The 18741-nt window shown below is 38.4% G+C and overlaps 1 protein-coding gene across 7 annotated transcripts in view; it reads left to right on the top strand.

The window, feature by feature from the left end:
• The window catches only part of myt1lb (myelin transcription factor 1-like, b), a 122144-nt gene extending 104150 nt beyond the window's left edge, over positions 1 to 17994 (top strand). For 5 of the 7 annotated variants that reach the window (XM_032547130.1, XM_032547132.1, XM_032547134.1 and 2 more), the window contains 12 exons: positions 4294 to 4524; positions 8197 to 8318; positions 9571 to 9633; positions 10282 to 10350; positions 11376 to 11438; positions 11527 to 11610; positions 12451 to 12672; positions 13317 to 13411; positions 13755 to 13858; positions 13959 to 14102; positions 14921 to 14983; positions 15338 to 17994. In XM_032547130.1, the coding sequence (XP_032403021.1) occupies positions 4294 to 4524; positions 8197 to 8318; positions 9571 to 9633; positions 10282 to 10350; positions 11376 to 11438; positions 11527 to 11610; positions 12451 to 12672; positions 13317 to 13411; positions 13755 to 13858; positions 13959 to 14102; positions 14921 to 14983; positions 15338 to 15478 (1401 nt within the window). In that variant the 3' untranslated portion in view covers positions 15479 to 17994. The remainder of the gene's footprint in view (positions 1 to 4293; positions 4525 to 8196; positions 8319 to 9570; positions 9634 to 10281; positions 10351 to 11375; positions 11439 to 11526; positions 11611 to 12450; positions 12673 to 13316; positions 13412 to 13754; positions 13859 to 13958; positions 14103 to 14920; positions 14984 to 15337) is intronic. The other 2 variants (XM_032547135.1, XM_032547133.1) reach the window with 2 other exon arrangements.
• The last annotated feature ends 747 nt before the right edge of the window (positions 17995 to 18741 follow it).

The raw sequence follows: 18741 nt of genomic DNA, 5'->3' as shown, positions 1-18741 counted from the left end.
TTTCAAGACAAAATAAACTCGGCGGGACAAGCTCAGAAGCAGTCAGGACTGTTTTTTTTTTTCTTTATATTTTTTTTTTTCTTGTAGTTTCCCCTCATTTCGTTGTGTGTACCCGCAGCCGCCTCCCCCTGCTTTGGGACGAGATGAGCAGGAAACTCTCAGGACAGAATATGAAACTTCAGAGGATTCTGTTTTCCTTCCTCCTCTTTCATCTCAACACCTCACCTTGTGGCTCACGCTGTTCTTTTTCTGAGTCTGAATGAAGCCTTACACGCACACCTTTTTCTCACCTTGTTTTCTCACCTCGTTCATTTTTTTCTACACCCAGTCTATCTGCCTGTTTCTCTCAATCACTTCATTGGATTTGTCGCTGAAGGTCTAAAACGTATTGTATTTTGCACAGGATTGTTGTTTCCGCGGGAACCTTTGTTGCTGGCGACCCCTATGAGCTTGTCCAGGCCTTCCCACTGGCATGCTTCTCTGCTTTAACATGCCTGACTGAATTATCTCCTCAGCAGGTCATGAAGTTCAGCAGATGCTTGTTAATGAAGCGTCATTTGAATCAGATGTGTTGAGGCAAAGAAACATCTAAAATATGCAGGGCAGCAGGTCCTGAGAAATTCTGGCTCAGAGTAAATCAAAGGTGGGAGCGGTCAAGTGAGAGTTGCTTGTGCTTGCTAAAACATTTGGTTATTCTAATCAAGCAAACTGTTCAGCAACAGTTTGCAATATAAAACTTTGACACACTATATTTTTTGTTCATTTATTTTGCGAAAATGTGACTTTTGTCATGAATCGCAATTTTACTCAACTTCATCACCAGTTTTGATACAGTTCAGATTGCTCAGAGTCCAGTGTAAACTAAACAAACAGCCACAGTATATATTAGTTTTTAATGGTCCTCTTTACAGCCTCCTTGCAAAGATGTGCAAAAAGCTTTCAGCCGCCAGAATTTTTCTATAACATTTTATGTGGTCAGAGTCAATACTTTTGTCTGAGATGTTCCTGACTGAGATGACCATAAAATACAGTTAATTTAGCATCCGGTGAATCATTTCTTTATTTTGGAGATATAGTCCAAATTTTTATCCTGCTGAAAGGCTTATTGTCTTTCAGCAGGTTTTGTGATGCAGGCCACCAGTTTTTTGCTTAAGTTGATATTTCAAAGAGTCCATGATGCCACACGCTATAATAAGGTTCCCAGGAGAGAAACAGGGTCACAGCATATCAGATCCTTCACCATAAAGACTGATAGATTCACTCCTTTTTTCATACCAAACCCATCTGGAATACTTGCTGCCACAAGAGCCAAAATCAGATCTTCTCATGTACACAGCACACAGATTAAAATAAGCTGGATTCGCTTTAGTGGGAAACCTCATCCAAACCCCCTTTAGACCAAGTCTTACCAGCAAAGGTCAAGGGTTACCAGAGGGCAAAAGTAGAAAGAATCAGCTAGTAATGAGAGTGCGGGATGCAGTGTCCTCTCACATTATCTTTGGTAATTTGATATGAAGGGGTGGGCCATGTTAATGTGACAGTGATACACAGTAAAACAGCTAACAAGAAGAGGCCAATGTACTGCACACATTAATAAAAACAAGATTGCTAACTGCCTCACCCAGTGAGGATCTCTGCAGAAATATGACCTTTGTTCAACAAAATGTCCTTCTTGTCTTCTCCTTCATTTTATTCTTGTCCTCTGCTTTTATCTTTTTTGTATTCCTGTTTAAGTGTCATTAGTTTCCAATTTGACTCTGTAATTTTTACAGACCTGCGCAAAAATGTTGAAAGTTCAATTTGACATCAAGTAGTACTATGTTTAGCTTCTTGATCTATTTAGCTCACCTTTTAATGTTCTTGAACAGCATCCAGCAAGTTTTCTTTGTTTTCTACTTTAACAGTGATCCCCAGCCTTATTTTTGCACCACATTTATTGCAGTATTCATGTCCAGTTGTAAATCTATCACCTTGTGTATTTGAGTCAGAGTGCATCACAGAGTTTAGCTTTGGACACCAGGAGAATCCACCCTTGGGTACTCTGTCAACTGGAATCAGAATTATAACGGGCTTTCCTCTTCACAAAACTGGAAAAATGGGGTTGGGGAAAACAAGGAAGAGAGAGGAGATAAGCAGAAGGAGTCAGAGGCAAAGAAGGCACAGTAACATCCAGGAATGCATGCACAAACATCCTACTGAAACATGAACCTGAAAGAGACGGCTTTTTTTTTTTCTTTAGGTGCGATTGTATGGAGTAGTTTTGAGGAGTTGGTATCATTTTTCCTAATCTAAATTTGGACAATGTTTGTACAAATTTTAATGGTGGAGGGAAGCTAGTAGCTTTTCCTGATCATTATTTGATCAGAGGCAAATAATGAGGGAATGGCTACTAATTTACCAGACTAAAACAGAAGCTCTTATGAGAGTCCAACCTTTGTTAAAATTATTGCAACATGAGGTTTTTGCTTATAACCGCTGTCGCTAGTTAACTCAATAAATTATTTGTTGCTCCATTATCTGTGTGCATTTTGGCTGCTGAAATATTCTGGCAATCAAAGGTCCATCAGTTTCCCTTCACTCGAACCATCAGTTATTGTTCAATCTCCTTGGAAAACGTTTTTAGTCATTTTAATTACTGCAAAAGTTGTCTGGGTGCCAGATCAGTGGAATAAAGTCCAAGGGTTTGTTAGGCGACGGACACATTCAGTATTCGCCAGGGTCAGAAATATGTGTAAAAATACAGAGGGTTGTTGGTTGAGAAGATTTTACCATAGTGATTGTGGATCTCAGACAGATGGCTCACTGACCAGGGTGGCATTCATTTTGGGATGGCAAAAAGTAAAAAAAAAAAGAGTGAAAAAATGCATAATTTGCACAACCAGTTTCTTAATTACTTATTGACATAGCAAGTGGTCATCACATTGAATGATGTAGGTCCCATTTGAAGAATTAAGAGACAGGGCAAAGGCAAGGGTTGTGGGAAATGGGTTCAGTCATCAAAGTTTAAGGCTATCCCACCTAACTACTTCCAAATAAAGCTATTTTTTTCTTCAAATACATGTTTGTGAGTTTACATGTACATATTTTGGTTAAACTTTCAAGAGAAACTTCTAGATAAGATCAATTGATTCAGTCTTGACTTTGGGTTGACAGTGTTGGGGAAGTTGGCTTCATCTTGAACATTGACATTAATCATCCAATTAGAGAGTGGATTTTTGGTGATGATGTCACTCATGGTTTTAATCAAGACAGGTAAGAAAGGTCAGTTTTACAATGGGATGAAGTCAAGAAAAGTCTTTCTTGATTTTTGCCCGCTATGAGTTACAGTTAACTTGACTCTCCCATGAGAGCGTCTCCTTGATTCTTCAAACTGGGTTAACGCTGATTTCTTTCTACTACCAATAAGATATAGATGTGTCATAAATACTTTACCTAAAAAAGCTTATATAGTCATTATAGAGGGGAGTAAACTAAAGTGTTTATTTAAAATCAAACAAATGTGTGCAGTTTAGAATAGAAACTTAAACTGTGGGTAGGGAAAGTGAACGCTTCGCTCTTGAAGATGTGGCCCACTTTGTTCCAGAACACTGTAGAGTTCTACCTCTATTTTTGGGTTTGCAGTAGTCTAGTTCGAGTTGTTGCTGCTTCTGCTCATCACTGCTCACAACCCCACCCCTAACCTTTGTGCCTTGCTCCCCTTGTGATGTCCACTCACATTACGTTCACACATGCCCAACACACGCACACAGTTCAGACTGCAAAGCGCAGAGCATGGAGGCGTGGAATGAAAGAGAAAGACAGAGAGGCATAGAGGAGGGCTTCGCACAGGGATGCAGTCGTCCTTGAGAACTGATGAACCTCCTCTTCTGTTGACCTTTTTAGGAGCAAACATTGTTACTCAACACCGCAAGATTCTGTTGTCATTTTTTATTTATTTATTTTTGTACAAAGTCTTGGGCCAAAACAAAAATAGGAATTTAAGTTACAAGTGTGATTAAACCACTTTATTCTCCTAATAAGTTAATATTTAGAAGATTTTAGAACTTTTCATGTATTTTCATAGGAAAAATCATGCACTGCTTTGCCCATGTAAAGATGAACATGTTTGATTGCTAATTAATCAGAACCTCTCTCTGTCTTTTATCTCCTTCTCTTCATCTCTCCTTCCTTATGTTCTATGCATCATCCTCTCCTTCCCCATAATCATCCAACCTGCTTCCATTTCTCCTCACTTAATCTGGACATATAAACGCATACCACCTCCCTCCCCCCATACCTATGCATGCCTTCCAGAGCCCCAGTCTAGATGTTGATGAGAACGGTACGTTGGACCTGAGTATGAGCAAGAGTCTGTGCGGCGGCGGCGCAGGGGACTCGGTACTCACCCCACTAGAGCCCATGTCCCCCCAGAGGCAAGCGGCCCTGCTGGGCTCCCGCTGTTACGGCATGGGTGATGCTGCAGACTGCTGGGACCTTCCTGTAGACTACACCAAGATCAAACACATAGACGAGGATGAGAAAGAGGTAAACAGAGAAAATGTTCAAGGGTGGCTCTGGAAAATTTGATTAACTACAGGTTTGTGAACCCACTAATGCAAACAAACTTTATTAAGTATTTTAAAATAACATATAAACAGTACAGACGAAAAGTTTGGACACCACTGTGTGTCCAAACTTTTGGTCTGTATATATATATATATATATATATATTTTTTTTTTGGTTGTATATATATAACCAAAATACTATAGTCTTTGTTTGTTCTTTCACCACTGTATTTTCCTCTTACTTTTAGTTCATGGTTTGTTGCTGATTGTTTTCACAGAGATCTAGTTGTTATTTATCAAGCCACCTAACTCTGACCATTGAGAGAAGTGTGGCTGTCTACTTAGCAGCCAAATTAGCAAACCATTACCATGTACAGTGTATGTAAAGAAGTTCTAAGACACCAGTGGAACCAAACACAGATTCTTCTAAAAATGATACATCTGATCTTTCTTGCCTTTTAAATTCAAGATTATAGTTTCCTTGGCCTGACTGGGACACTTGTCTGTATTATTATGTATTATTTTATTTTATTTTATTTTTAATACCTTTTTAAGTGGAAAATACCAATGTTAACACATAATAGATGTAGAATAATTCTTTACTGAAACTCTGATTTCTAATGACCTATTGCATAAAAACGTTCTTATATGCAGTACATTAGCTAGTGATATTTTTAGCAATCAATTATTCTGATAAAGGATTGATTAATCAACAAATTGTTGATTGTTGATTTTCTGATTTTTAATCTGACCACTTAAGTCACTTTATGCATTAGAAATACATTAAAAGATGCAAACAATTCAATTCCCTTTTAAGATAATGTTTTTACATCATTGGCTAAAATGCAAAAACATAGTATTGTATTACTGCGTAATTGATCATCTACGGCAAAAAAAGAAAAAAAACTTCTAACATAAAAATGTGAAAAGCTCAGCCCTTTCTGTTAGATTAATGTTTTGATTATTTTTTTGGATTTTCCATTTAATAACTGGATAGTAAAGTGCATTAAGAAGGTATATTATGTATGACAGTGTCATGATGGGTAGTGGTTGATGTTGGACCCAAAAGCGGCAACGGAGGCGGCGGAATTAGTTTGAAGATTTAATGAATAAAATAGTCCCTTCGATGAAAAAGGGAGTATTGTGTTATACTCATGTGCAACAAAATACACATGAGGATATGTGGAAAACCAGGTCAGAAAGCAAGAATTAAAAAATGCTCAATAAGGAAATCAGCAAAGGAACACAAGAAGAACATGGGATTGTAGCAAGGAAGTGATGGGATCAGGGAAGTAGTGACTGAAAATGAAAAGCCTACATTCTTAGGAGGTTGAATGCTGAACAAAAGACCTAGGCTGATGAGCTAATTGATTACAGGTGCAAGTGGAAGAAGCAGACTGAGCAGACGGAGAGAGAAAGTGGCACAGGGGACGAGAGAGAGTAGACAGGGGATCAGGAAATAACAATAAAGAATAACCAGACTAAGGATACATAATAGAACTAAACAAAGAATAACTATAAGAAATAAAAATAACTAGAAACAATAAGAAGAAATTAACTAAAGGAAAACAGGAACAAGACAGAGCTAACCAAAATAACAGATATAGACAAAACCCAAAACCAAGTCATAACTCCAGATACGACTCAAAGTGGCATTTTATGGCATTACATTCAATTAATTCTTACCATCAGTTGATATGAATGCTGTATATATCACACATAGCTTAAAATAAATTTGACATTGCTATTTCATGCTTTGAAATTGGTCTCTTTTAAGAATCTACTACTGTTTCCAACACTCCACCTTCAGGACATTATCATAACAGTGCTCCTATTCTTATGAACATGGTCGTAAACAACCAGCCATCAAACATACTTTGTATTAAAGGAACTAAGATTTTCTTGACCCATTCTTGTGCTCTGTTTGAACTTCAACAAAACATGTTTATCAACTCTACTGTAGATGCGTAAATGCATTAGGCTGCTGCCGATTGTCTCATTCACTGTTTGTGTTTTCAAACAGGGTATTGAGTATTGAGTGAAAACATACCAATTCTTTGTGTATTCACTCATAAGAAACTTGAGTTCTGGCTAGAGAATGAATTAAATAGTTGCCCATGTAAAACTAAGACAGAGCTCCAGAAAGCAGAGAGAACAACTGTTCAAGACATTTTTAAAGATTTAGTAGAATTTCTTTGCTAATTGAAAGTGAAACATAAAGAAATTCATAATAATTCATAATAATTTTGTATGTTCGGTTTTGTAGACTCTCCTCCTGTTTGGCTCATGATGATGCTCCAGCACGGACAACCTGTCTTCTCAGAAATCTTTGTGACTGAGTGAGGAGACAGAAATGATAACAAGCAGCGGAGGGTAGAATAGAATGGAGCACAAACAGCGAGCAGTTTTGTCACTGATGATAATTATATAGCAGCAGTTGCCGTTCCCGAAACTGAGAGAATATACTGTCTGGTTATCTCCCTGCAGCCATTGATTAAACACAGTCTCCAAGTCAAACATTTGCATTGTTTTCTTGGTCTCCTACCTTCTGGTCTGACTCACTCTTTGCTGCAGAATCAGTAGAAAGTCATAAAAAGGCTTTTATTTTTAAATTTTAGGTAAACCTAATGGATCTGTCTATTAACTGATGTCAACATCCCCATGCACAAGAGTCATCTGCCCTGTTTGTTCCATGCTCCCTGCATGCTGGCTTTCTGTTTTTACATTTCTCTCCTCTCCAAAATGAATTATGCAAAGTAGCACCTTGGGAGGGAGTCGGAATAGCTCATCTCATCAAAGAACCGCTGGAAATCAATGCACCACTGCTGGGTGCGCCTGTCGGAGCGCTGATGCGCGTGCATTTGCAAGTGCACACGCCTGCTTTCCTGTGTGTGAATATTCATAAGAGCGTGTCTGCTGAACCCTTGTCTCTTTGGGAGGGTGTCAGAGTGAGTTTGTAAGTCCCATTCTTGTAGCCTACTTTTTTGTGTTCTGTGTCCTCTGTCTGCATGCATGCATCAATCTCATTTCTGTGCAATTAAACCAGGAGACACTGGTTTCAGCTGAGCAATTTTGTCTTTATTTGGACTTCTGTCTTTATGACCATTACTGTACCCACACTGTAAAATATGATAGAAAGGTAAAATGGATTTGCATCAACTTGCATCGTGCCCTGGTTGCATGCACTGCAGACAAAAGCATAGCCCCAAACTGCAAACCCTAACAGTGGTATGGTCCCACACCACAGTGCCATCTAGTGGCAAGTTGATTCATTACAAGAGGCGACTCCCAGAATACTCCATACCTACACACTAGCTCTACAAGCACGGGCATAATCACAAGTAAGGCCGCTCACACCATTTGTTCGGCATTATTTCCTCTCTACTGTTCCATTTTACTGCACTGTTAGACTGGCTCAATAGTCACACTGGCTCACCAATTTGCATCTAAACTGACAAAACTCTTTAGCCTGAAAGTGCATATGATGTATGTGGGTGTGGAACGTAGACAAAGAGGTAAGAAAGGTGACAGAACGATTCACTTCAGAACAAGAGCTTTCATTTTCAGATTATTGAGTACATACAACCAGAGAAGCACAGTTTTTGTGGTGAACATTAATGAAAACACTTTGTGTGTTTCTCCTCTCTTCAGCCTGATGATCTGGATCCCTTCCACGATCTGCTGGAGGATCGATCCTTCACCACAGATGTTAACATGCCAAGCCCCAAGCCCAAGTACGTCCAGTGCAAGGAGAGTAAGAAGGACCTGATAACGTAAGGAGTCCCGTCCTTTTCCTGCCTGAGCCCCACTTGCTTCTTTCCACTCATGCTCTGCTTTTTTTCACTTCATTTACAGGTGCATCTCAATAGATCAGGATATTATCTAGAAGAACATTTCTTTCTGTAATTTACAGTACTTGGAAAGTGAAGCCCGTATGTTGCATATATTCACTACCTGCTGAGTAAGAGATTTCAGGCTTTTACTTCTGTATTTTGTTGATGATCATGGATTACAAGTAATGAAAATGTTATGGCCTATAATCTCCACAAGCAAGTTCATTAGAGGTCAGTGCTACTGAAAAAGCTGGCTGTTCACAAAGTGCTGTATCCAAGCATATTAATGGACATTTAAGTGGAAGGAAATGTGTGGCAGAAAATATGCAAAAGCAGCTGAACTGATACTACAGTATTTGTTATACAAAGCCTCTCCGAAACCAGAAACAATGTCAGAAGCATCTTAATTGGGTTACAGGGAAAGACTCAGTGGCCCAACCAATGTTCTTTTTTGAGATTAAAATTGTTTTTTTTATTTGATTTGGAAATCAAGATCTGAGAATCTGGAGGGAGAGTGAAGAGGCACAGAATCCAAGTTATGGTCCAGTGTGAAGCCTCTACAGTAACTGATGATTTGGAAAGACAGATGGTCTGTACAACCATCTAATACAAAATCTTTGAGCACGCCATGCATTTCTCTGGTGACAAACTTTATGGTGATGCTGATTTTGTTTCCATAGGTCTTGGCACCTGCCCACACTGCTAAAGGCACCAAGCTTTAGTAACCATGGAATTACTGTGCAAAGTCAATCTGTGAGCGATTGAACACGATGAGAGACACCAGACCCAACAGTGTAGAACATTTTTATTATTATTATTGAATTACAGAAATAAATGAACATTTCTATGATATTCCAATTTATTGACATGCACCTGTAGTTTCTTCCTTCATTCTGTTCAGTTAACCTCAGTGATCCACTGTTTTGCTCTCTTCCTGCCCACATTGTGTTGCTGGCTTGCTATATGACTTTTATTTAATGGCTATCTGTGTGAGACATTTCAAGCTGTCAGTATCATTCCACATCAAGACTAGCCTATCTCAGGTAACACTAGGTTAATCACAGACAGTGAAGCTAAACTGGAAACAATGAAAACCATAAAAAATAAAAATCCCCCTTTCTTCCTGTGATTTTCACATTTTCCTTTCCTTCCCCTTGGACTTAAAAAAATCTATCTATTTTTCCGGTGGCAGATGTCCCACACCGGGGTGTGATGGAAGTGGTCACTTGACGAGCAATTTCACCTCACATCGAAGGTGTGACTTCCTTTTCTCCTTGTGGATTCTAAGTCTATTTTTCTTTATTGTTTTCAGCTTACCTCGACGATGCTGTCAACCGTCTGTAGGCAGGGTTTCACTGTTTTCCGTTAGCCCTTTGAATATTGAGGTACCGAAGCAAGACATAAAAAAAAAATAATTAAATATTGAGCAGATGCTTATTTTGGGGTAAAGCCCTGGATTAAGTTTTTCCTCAGTGGGCCACGTTTAAAGCCTTCTAAGCTGATGTTATTTAGTCCTCCAGGCACCTTCTCACAGTCCAGTGCAGACTGTGCATTTACCATTCAAAAGGTTTGAGCAGAACTGCTGAGTGTTGCAGAGTGAGATGAGTCTGCATGGATCCTGAGACTTGTACAGCCTCTCAATTCCCAAAAAAGTTCTGACGTGTTAAACATTGTAATTTTATTTTTTAAAAACAGCTTCAATTTGTTTACTTTTAGATATTCAGAGGGTTAACATTTCTCTTTTTGTTTTCTCTTAATCAACTCTTTGCACTTGCATCATGGCTTCCTTACATTTCCTGGTTGATATTTTACTCATGCATGTGTTTTTCAGAGTGGCTGCAGTGTCTTTTAATCATAGTTGTTCATTTAGAGTAATCTGGTATTCTGCTGCTGTATTTTTCAGTCTCTCAGGTTGTCCTTTGGCTGATAAAAGCATTCGAAGCATGCTAGCCAACAATGCACAAGAACTCAAGTAAGGTTTTAGATGACTAATTGATATTTGTGTTTTCTTTGACTTCTTCTTTTGGATTGATTGATTGATTGATTTTCTATTTCCATACTTATTAATGAAATACTCATTTAAATTGCATACTTTTCCAGACTACTTATGAACCCTGTTATGGGCATTTGTAGTATAAATAAACACTCAGAAGTTTTTCTTATGTGCAATGAAATAAAATTTCGAGATTCAATTTTGGAGTTTGTCTCCACAGGCCTGAGTGATCTTTTTTGTTGTATTGGAAAACTAATTGCTATACTACTGGCAATGTTTTTTTGTTTGTTTGTACAATGTAGTACATGGGATGTCAGGTAAATAGGAATATGTATGCTATCATGTGATTATTTCCCCAACTACAAATGTACTCAAATTGAAGGTTGGACATTTTTAATATGTGGTTATACAACTGCAATAAAAAGACTATTTATTTTAAGAAATTTTCCATATCTTAACAATGAGAGTTGGATAAAATTATTCTTACCAAGGGCTGATTTAGATTTTAAATTATATTCATTTAACCAAGAAGTTTATAAAATGGGACATAACAATAAAATGGAAATGTGTAGGCAGAGGCACAAATTAAAAAATTGGTCTGTTTTAATTTACATTTAGACAAAAAAAAGTATGTTTGCCATTCCCAATGTTTGCCAGCAATTGTACTCTGTGCACATTGTCAACTAGCTTCTTGTAAGTTTCCAATTTATTTTGATTTATATTTTACAAGGAGTTCCACAACTTAGAGTGACCTCCTTTCCATTATTCTAATCTCTAGTTATGCCGATAGATTCTTTATCAAATTCAAGTTGGGACTCTGGTAGGGCCACCCAAAACATTAATATTACGACCAGTAAAAAGAAACGTGATATTATTAAAAGATTACTCTAAGTGCAAATCTGTCAGGGGTTTTAAAAAACAGTTTTGTTTTTTTTAAATAAGCATCATTAAGACACTGGGGAGCTGTGTTAGGCCCTGAGCCCTCTATATGTTTTGTGCCCCAGGTGTCCGACACCAGGGTGTGATGGTTCGGGACATATCACTGGTAACTACGCTTCCCACAGAAGGTACAGCTCACAGTCTGCAGATACATCGTGACAAACTCTTCTCTCTTCCTGACCATGTCAGCTTTGTAACACTGTCATTTGTCTGCAGTCTTTCAGGGTGTCCGCGGGCCAGGAAAAGTGGGATAAAGATCATCCACAGTAAAGAGAATAAGGAGGACCAGGAGCCCATCAGGTATAGTGCAGGCACAGATCATAAGTTTTTTGTCCGACCGCTAAACCCTGAGGCTGGAACTTCCTCCTGCCACCAACGCTGCTCACCCTCTGCTGCCTGTGACATATGACTTTTCATTTCCTGCTTCAAAACAGATTCGATGTGATTCATAATCAGTCCCACCAAATCTTGTGCAGTCCATGCTTATCCTCCCTTTCGACCTCACACATCCCCGTAAGCAGGAATAAATCAGAATTAGTTCTGACAAGACAAATGTACCAAGAATATAAAGTTTTAATACTAGTATCAAGGTGTAGGAGGACCTTCAGAAGTGCAAGGTTGTAGGAGTTTACAGAGAGGTGGTTCTGTGGTCTCTGGCGAACTCCTGTAGACCCTCATGTAAGTAAAGAAACGGGCGAGCAGAAGTGAAGATGGAGGCAGAGAGAGATTGATTGACTCTGCCTAAATCCCACAATGGGCTTCTGTGGCCTCATCCCTGCAGCTGCATTGATTTCTCTGGTGGCGCAGAGCACAAACAACACACTCTGTTCATTCGTAAGCTTGTCATTCTGTTGGATTCAGTTTGTCATAGCGAACCCTCTTTGGATACAGTGTTCATATAAAGATAGGCATCTGGAAATATAACAACAATCTAAAACAGACTGTTGCTGAAAACAAATTATTTGTTAAATATTTTAAAGGTTTTGTGGGAATGAAGGCATAAAAATATATTTTGGTGAAAGCTGGCCAAAAGATATAAATCAAGAACTCTGGTACAAAATGTCACACTCTACTTTACAAACGGCCAAACTTTTAGATGATAAAGGGAAGATTTCTGAGTCTCACTCCATCCCCTCTCAGGTGTCCGGTCCCAGGTTGTGACGGTCAGGGACACGTGACGGGGAAATATGCATCCCACAGAAGTGCTTCAGGTTGCCCCATCGCAGCCAAGAGACAAAAAGATGGCTACCTGAACGGAATCCAGTTCACATGGAAGTCTGGAAAAACAGAGGGCATGTCCTGCCCGACACCAGGCTGCGACGGCTCAGGACATGTCAGTGGCAGCTTCCTGACACATAGGAGGTAAGTCATAGAGCTGTACATCAAGTACAGCTGCATGAGCTTTGTTAGATTTAATAAAGCAGGGGTTAAGCACAACCCACATATGGAGGCCTTAGTCCTCGACGCAGCTGTCGCAGGTTCAATTCCCGGCCTGGCGACCTTTGCCGCATGTCTTTCCCCTTCTTTCAGTGTCTTCCCCACTTTCCTGTCAATTCACTATCAAATAAAGGCCAACAGAGCCAATAAAACCTAAAAAATAATAAAAAGACAAAAAATTTTAACGTCAAGCATATGTGATCAAACATTTCCTGTTTTTAGGTCATTTTCCAGATGCAGTTTTTTTTTTTTTCATTCACTGCAAACTTAATCATCAAAATTACAGTCTTAATTTTAACAGTTCTTAAATTTTCACTCTACTTATAACCAACTAAGAAACAATACAGGTGAAGAGAAAAAATAGAAGTATATACAACAATTATATATTTTTTTACTCTCGGAACAAAACTCTGTTATTTAAAAAGTTGCTGATTTCCCAAGCACCAATGAAGAATGTCTCTTTAAATTCATGTAAAGTACAATATAGGCAGTCTGTATTAACAATTTTCAGTGTATTTTGATGTGGAACAACATATGAAACAAAGCTTGCTTCTGGTTGCCGCCTGCAGTCTGTCGGGTTGTCCACGCGCCACCTCCGCCATGAGGAAAGCCAGGCTCTCGGGAGTGGAAATGCTAACAATAAAGCACCAACGTGCCAGCAACGGTAAGCTCCGCCACACAATGCAGCCAATCAGGAACAAGGAATATGGAAGGGTTTACAGAGCGGAGTTCCAGTTACAGATAATAAACCAATCAAAGTGCTGTGTGTGTAGGGTGAGGGGAGGCAGCAAATGAACAGCCACTCAAGGGTAATAATTTGAATGGATCCAATCTGGAGGAACAGGTTGAAAGAAATTGTGCAGATTTGAGAGAAGCTATAATTTTATCATCCAGTTGCGCCACACACGTCCAAAACACCTCCCCAAAAAACTTAACCACATTTGTCATTTCTAAAGATTTTAAAATCTGACAATAAGGTTGGGACTAATACTGCTGATCATCTCCAGGGCTGGATCATGACGAAGAGATCAAGCAACTGGACGATGAAATCAAAGATTTAAGTGAATCGAATTCACAGGTGGAGGCTGACATGATCAAACTCAGAACACAGGTGAGTCATACACCCGCACCCATCTTCCACGTTGAAGTCGTTTTTTGAATCGGCAAGTGGAAACATGTAACGCACTGTGACCCCACCCTCCTCTCTGCAGATCACAACAATGGAGACCAACTTGAAGTGCATAGAGGAGGAAAACAAGGTGATTGAACAGCAAAATGAATCTCTGCTGCATGAGCTGGCCAACCTCAGCCACTCACTGATTAACAGTTTAGCTAATGTCCAGCTCCCTCATATGGTAAGGGCCACCAGGAAACGGGCGAGCCAGAAAGTCACAGAACATAGTGAACCGTAGCGTTTCTCTGTGGTATATTTTCCCACGGCTTTCTGTGCATGCTTACTCTAAAGTGTGGAGCATCGCTTGTCTTTCCAAAGGCTGAGGGGGAGTTGTGAAATGAGTTGCAGCAACTGTGAGAACTGAAATTCAGCATAAACAAAACAATATGTTGAGGTTTTGTTTACGTTTACAGGGGAGCTATGATTAAAGGACTGTTATTTTAGTGGTTGAATTCTTAGAATCTGCCTTTGCAGTCATTTTATTTCACGCTGAAGATGTTTTTGAAAGATATGATCCCAACTTTTCTATCTCCTTTGACATTTTGTTCTGTTCTCTGTCGTTCGATTTTTGTTGCTCATTTTGTTGCAGAGTTTTTAAAGCAATCACAGACAATTTTGTCCCGCTTTGTCCCTTACACTGCCATTCTTTTTATGATCATTTCTTGCGTAATAGATCTATCACTGACAAAATACAGATTCAAACGTTGTTTGAAATGTGCAGGCCATTTTTCTTATTTTGTGTTGCTTTTAGATCTCTGGAGGTGTGCAGATGAAAGAAGTAAAAAAAAAAGTATTTTTAATCTCTCTTAAATCACTATAAGGCTTTGTCCTGATTCCTCGCACGGCTTTTTGTCTATGTTCAAGTTGCATTTTTTTTTCTTTAGGTCAATAGCATTTGGCTGGTTAATAGATACTGCCACCTAGTGTTTGATTTTAGGAATAGCATCTTGTTTGAACTTGTCCTGCTTAAAGAAATCTCTCTTTCTTGACTGCCTGCAGAAACCTCTGACAGAAAAAGAGCTTCCTCTGAGGAATAACAGCTGCTTACAGATGCACCAGCAAGTAAGTATCTCATGTGGCCGTGTGAGAAGCTTTTTCCTGTTGTGAAATTGAATGTTCTAGTTTGTATCTTTTTCTTCAACAGAAAAACCAAGAACACATGAAAATGTATTCATAGTCCATGAGCATTTTCACATTTCGTCATGTTAGAACCACAAACTTTAAAATATTTTTGTTTAATCTTAAGTGATAAAACAAAGTTTAACTGTCAACTAAGTGCTAGTGAGAGCCTGGTAAACAACACAATGTTTATTTTATGTTCTGGTTTGCAAAACCCTGGAACTGCAAAAAGGGTGTTTTTAAAAATCTCACAAAACTTTTAGCGTCACTAACCATTTTTTGTGTTTGATCATGCAGGAGTCATTAAGTGAGCAGAACTTTGACGCCTACGTCACCACTCTTACGGATATCTACACAAACCAAGACCAGTACCAGAGTGTGGAAAATAAAGCTTTGCTCGAAAACATCAAGCAAGCAGTTCAAGGGATTCAAGTGTAACATCTCGGCAAAGGAACACGTTGGTTCTCCGCAACAGAAAGAGACACAGGCAGTGACGGTTTGACCTCCTAAGTTCAGTGCAGTAATTTGATATAGTGTTATATATATTCTGAATTCTGTTCTTTGGAGAAAAAAAGAGGTATTATGCTTAAAAATACCTCAAGATAATTTCTTTTTTCTCTTTTTTTTTGTTTTTGAGTCTTGCTTTTGAGGAAGAGCGTAAAGGAGTAAATCGCAAAATAGTTTTTGAGGACATTTACATTTTGTACGTTTTCATATGAGCTGACATAGTGTCATGTAATGTTTCTAGCTGCTCATGTATGCACATTTTTAGTGTATATTTCTGAACAGTAAGCTAACGAAAACAGAGGTTCTTTTTATTGCTCGAGAAAACAAAGCATTTCAGACAAAAAAAAAGTAACGACGAGAAACAAGAAAAAACTACAAGCAAGGAAGAAGCTTTTTATTTTTAGTGGATGATTCTGGACTTAATGAACTGAGATGATTCCCCCCTCCTTCTTTATCTTCTTCTTCCTGCGTGTAGATTGTCAAATAGCAAGAACTGGTTTGCGAATTGCTTTATTTTCTACACAATGCTTGAGAATCATTTGTGCTTTGTTATGATGAAGAGTAAAGATGTGTCACTGTAAGTGGGGCCATTTTTAATCGGTGCTGTAAATGAATTCTGGGAAAGAGAATTACCTGATGTCTGTATGAATGTATGAAGTTATATTGTAAACATCATTACACGGAAACCCGATGGTGGAAATCCCCTCCTCCCTCATTACTGTATCTAGCAGAGCCAATTTGCATGTTCTCATGCTCATTCCTAAATTAGTTGGAGGTAGAAAAGATGTGTAAAGACAATGACCTTTAGAGGCAAGATTTTAGCCTTTTTTAAGAATCAAATCTGATCAGTGGTATGTTGCTAGGATCATGAAATGTCTCAGCAATATTTAAAAAAAAAACAAAATCATTTGTTTAAAAAGAGGTATATGCGATGCAATCTGCAAAAGAAAAAAAAAGGTTGGGTATATGCAATCTCTTGTTTATAAGCATAGCGGGGTAACATGAATCTTTTTAATATAGCCTATGTAAAATATTGATTTTTATACAAATCTTTTAATACAAAATGTCTTTTTAAAAAAGAGGAGGGAACCTGGACATTGTGTTTTAGGAGCAAAAAGTATATGAGTTGAACTTTTTTTTTTTCTGTACGACTTTGCACAGGGACACCTTCGTTTCCATGTTTTGATGTTGTTACAGAAGCTAAACGCAGTTACCCGAGAGCCGGAGGAGAAAAGGTTTTGTAGAGAGTATTTATAGAGAGCGGGACTTACAGGGTCGCTGTCCCCACTTATGTGCCAGTAAGACTATTTGCACTTCTCCTTGAAAATATTATCCTTACATATGGCGGCGTGCAATTTTTCCAGGTGACCTCTTCGGCACACGATTGGAGCAACCAACCGCTTGGAGCCACTGCAGGTGTGGATTTCCTCCCACTGAGAGCAAAAAGAGAGAAGGAACAAGGACTCTGAAATCTGACAGAAGGATTATAACCTTAGCAGTTATATTTTAGGCTGTTATCAATTGTAAAAACATTAAAATTCTTTCATTTTTTTGCTACGTTTTAGGAAGATGAAGTTATCCCCCCCTCAGCAGCACTTTATATCTAATCACTGTACAAAGAATTAAATAGTCAATCAGTTCAAGGTTTGAAAAAGAAAAACAAAATAAGCAGAGGAGGTGAAAGCTTGGAGACCTTCACAGACTAAAAGTAGGCAGCCCTCCATTCCGTCACCGTAGTTGTTAGCGATCATGTTCAGAATTTGCCTTTTCGAGAGCTAATGCAAAAAGGTGCTCGTGGTTCACCTGATTGAATCTCATCTATTGTACTTTATGGGTCCCCACTCAGGACTCTACTACCCATCATCCATGACTGCATACGCCTTTTTCTCCACAGCATCGTGTCTGCAGCTTTTGCCAATATAGTAATGCTTCAGTAGAGTTATAGCTAGTACCAGTTTTTGAATTAATTCTCATTAACGGTGAAAAATGGACAAAGGGACTTTAAAGCACAAACCAGCTGCTCATCAGACGTTGGTGCATAAATAATAAATCTGAAAAGAGTTATCTGTGACTATCTATAGGGACACACAAGAGGTTTGTCACTTATTTAGAATGCTGAATTTTCATATAAATTATTGTGAATTCTTTAGAGTTTATTATTTTCTTCAAGCCGGTTCATTTTGAGGTTGAGTTCAGTCGCCATTAACAAAGACAGGATTTTGTATAAACTATTGTGCTCTCTCTGTGGAACTGAAGTTTGATTTATTTTTGTACTACACAGCATGGATTTGTTGACATTTTAATTTTGCTATAAATGTGTGAGATCACAAGTTGCTGTGATATTTCATTTATAAATTGTGAACTTTGTACAATTTTTGTCATGCTGGATGTTGACACATCTTACTCAGAATAAAGAAAAAAAAATGTGTTGCCAGAGGCCTGTAAAATACTTTCCTTTGCGTCTTTATTATGAAAAATAATTTTAAGGGCATCCTGTAGTTGTGCGGGTGTGCACACCACAAATACTGCTACGGATGTTTTGATAAAATGTGTTCAGTTATAGTGAAATGGATGAAATTCTGCTATTTCAGTAGATGTTTGATCATTTGAATGGAATTGCTGTAATTTGAAGAAGGTTTATAAATGAGCAAAAGGATCTTACTGTGCTTAATGTACATGCAAGTCAGGAGAAAGTGATTTTAAAAATCCCACTGTGTTCTATATATATACAATGGTACAGAGCTAATTATATTTGGAGAAAATATGTTAAATCGACATGCATAAGCTGGACATTTCTCCTAAATTGATTGAAGATGGCATTGAGACCAGCAACATTTCTGAAGGGGGGCTATCAGAGTTTCTGACAAGAACTGGATGTGTTTGACTGCAAACAACAACAATGTGTCCGGTATTCTCACTATGTTTCTCGGAACAAAAGCTAATAAAGGCTTAATTTCTCATCAGTCCAGTACATCTAAGCATAATTCACTTCACCAGAAGAAAATCAATAATAATGGCCTAGCCAAACTTACAGATGATAGAAAATGTGTGAAGTTACTTTATAAACTCTGTGAACAAAAGAGTGTTTCACCTGGTAGACTTAAACTATACTAATACATTAAAATAGCAGCTAATCATTTGAAAATGTAATTCATTCTTCTTTGACGGTAGTCTTCTCAGTATCCCACATCTCA

Source organism: Xiphophorus hellerii, chromosome 19 (genome assembly GCF_003331165.1).
Source record: "Xiphophorus hellerii strain 12219 chromosome 19, Xiphophorus_hellerii-4.1, whole genome shotgun sequence".
Taxonomy (NCBI): domain Eukaryota; kingdom Metazoa; phylum Chordata; class Actinopteri; order Cyprinodontiformes; family Poeciliidae; genus Xiphophorus; species Xiphophorus hellerii.
Note: the sequence above shows the minus strand (reverse complement) of the source record. Positions and strands in the feature narration are given on the sequence as shown.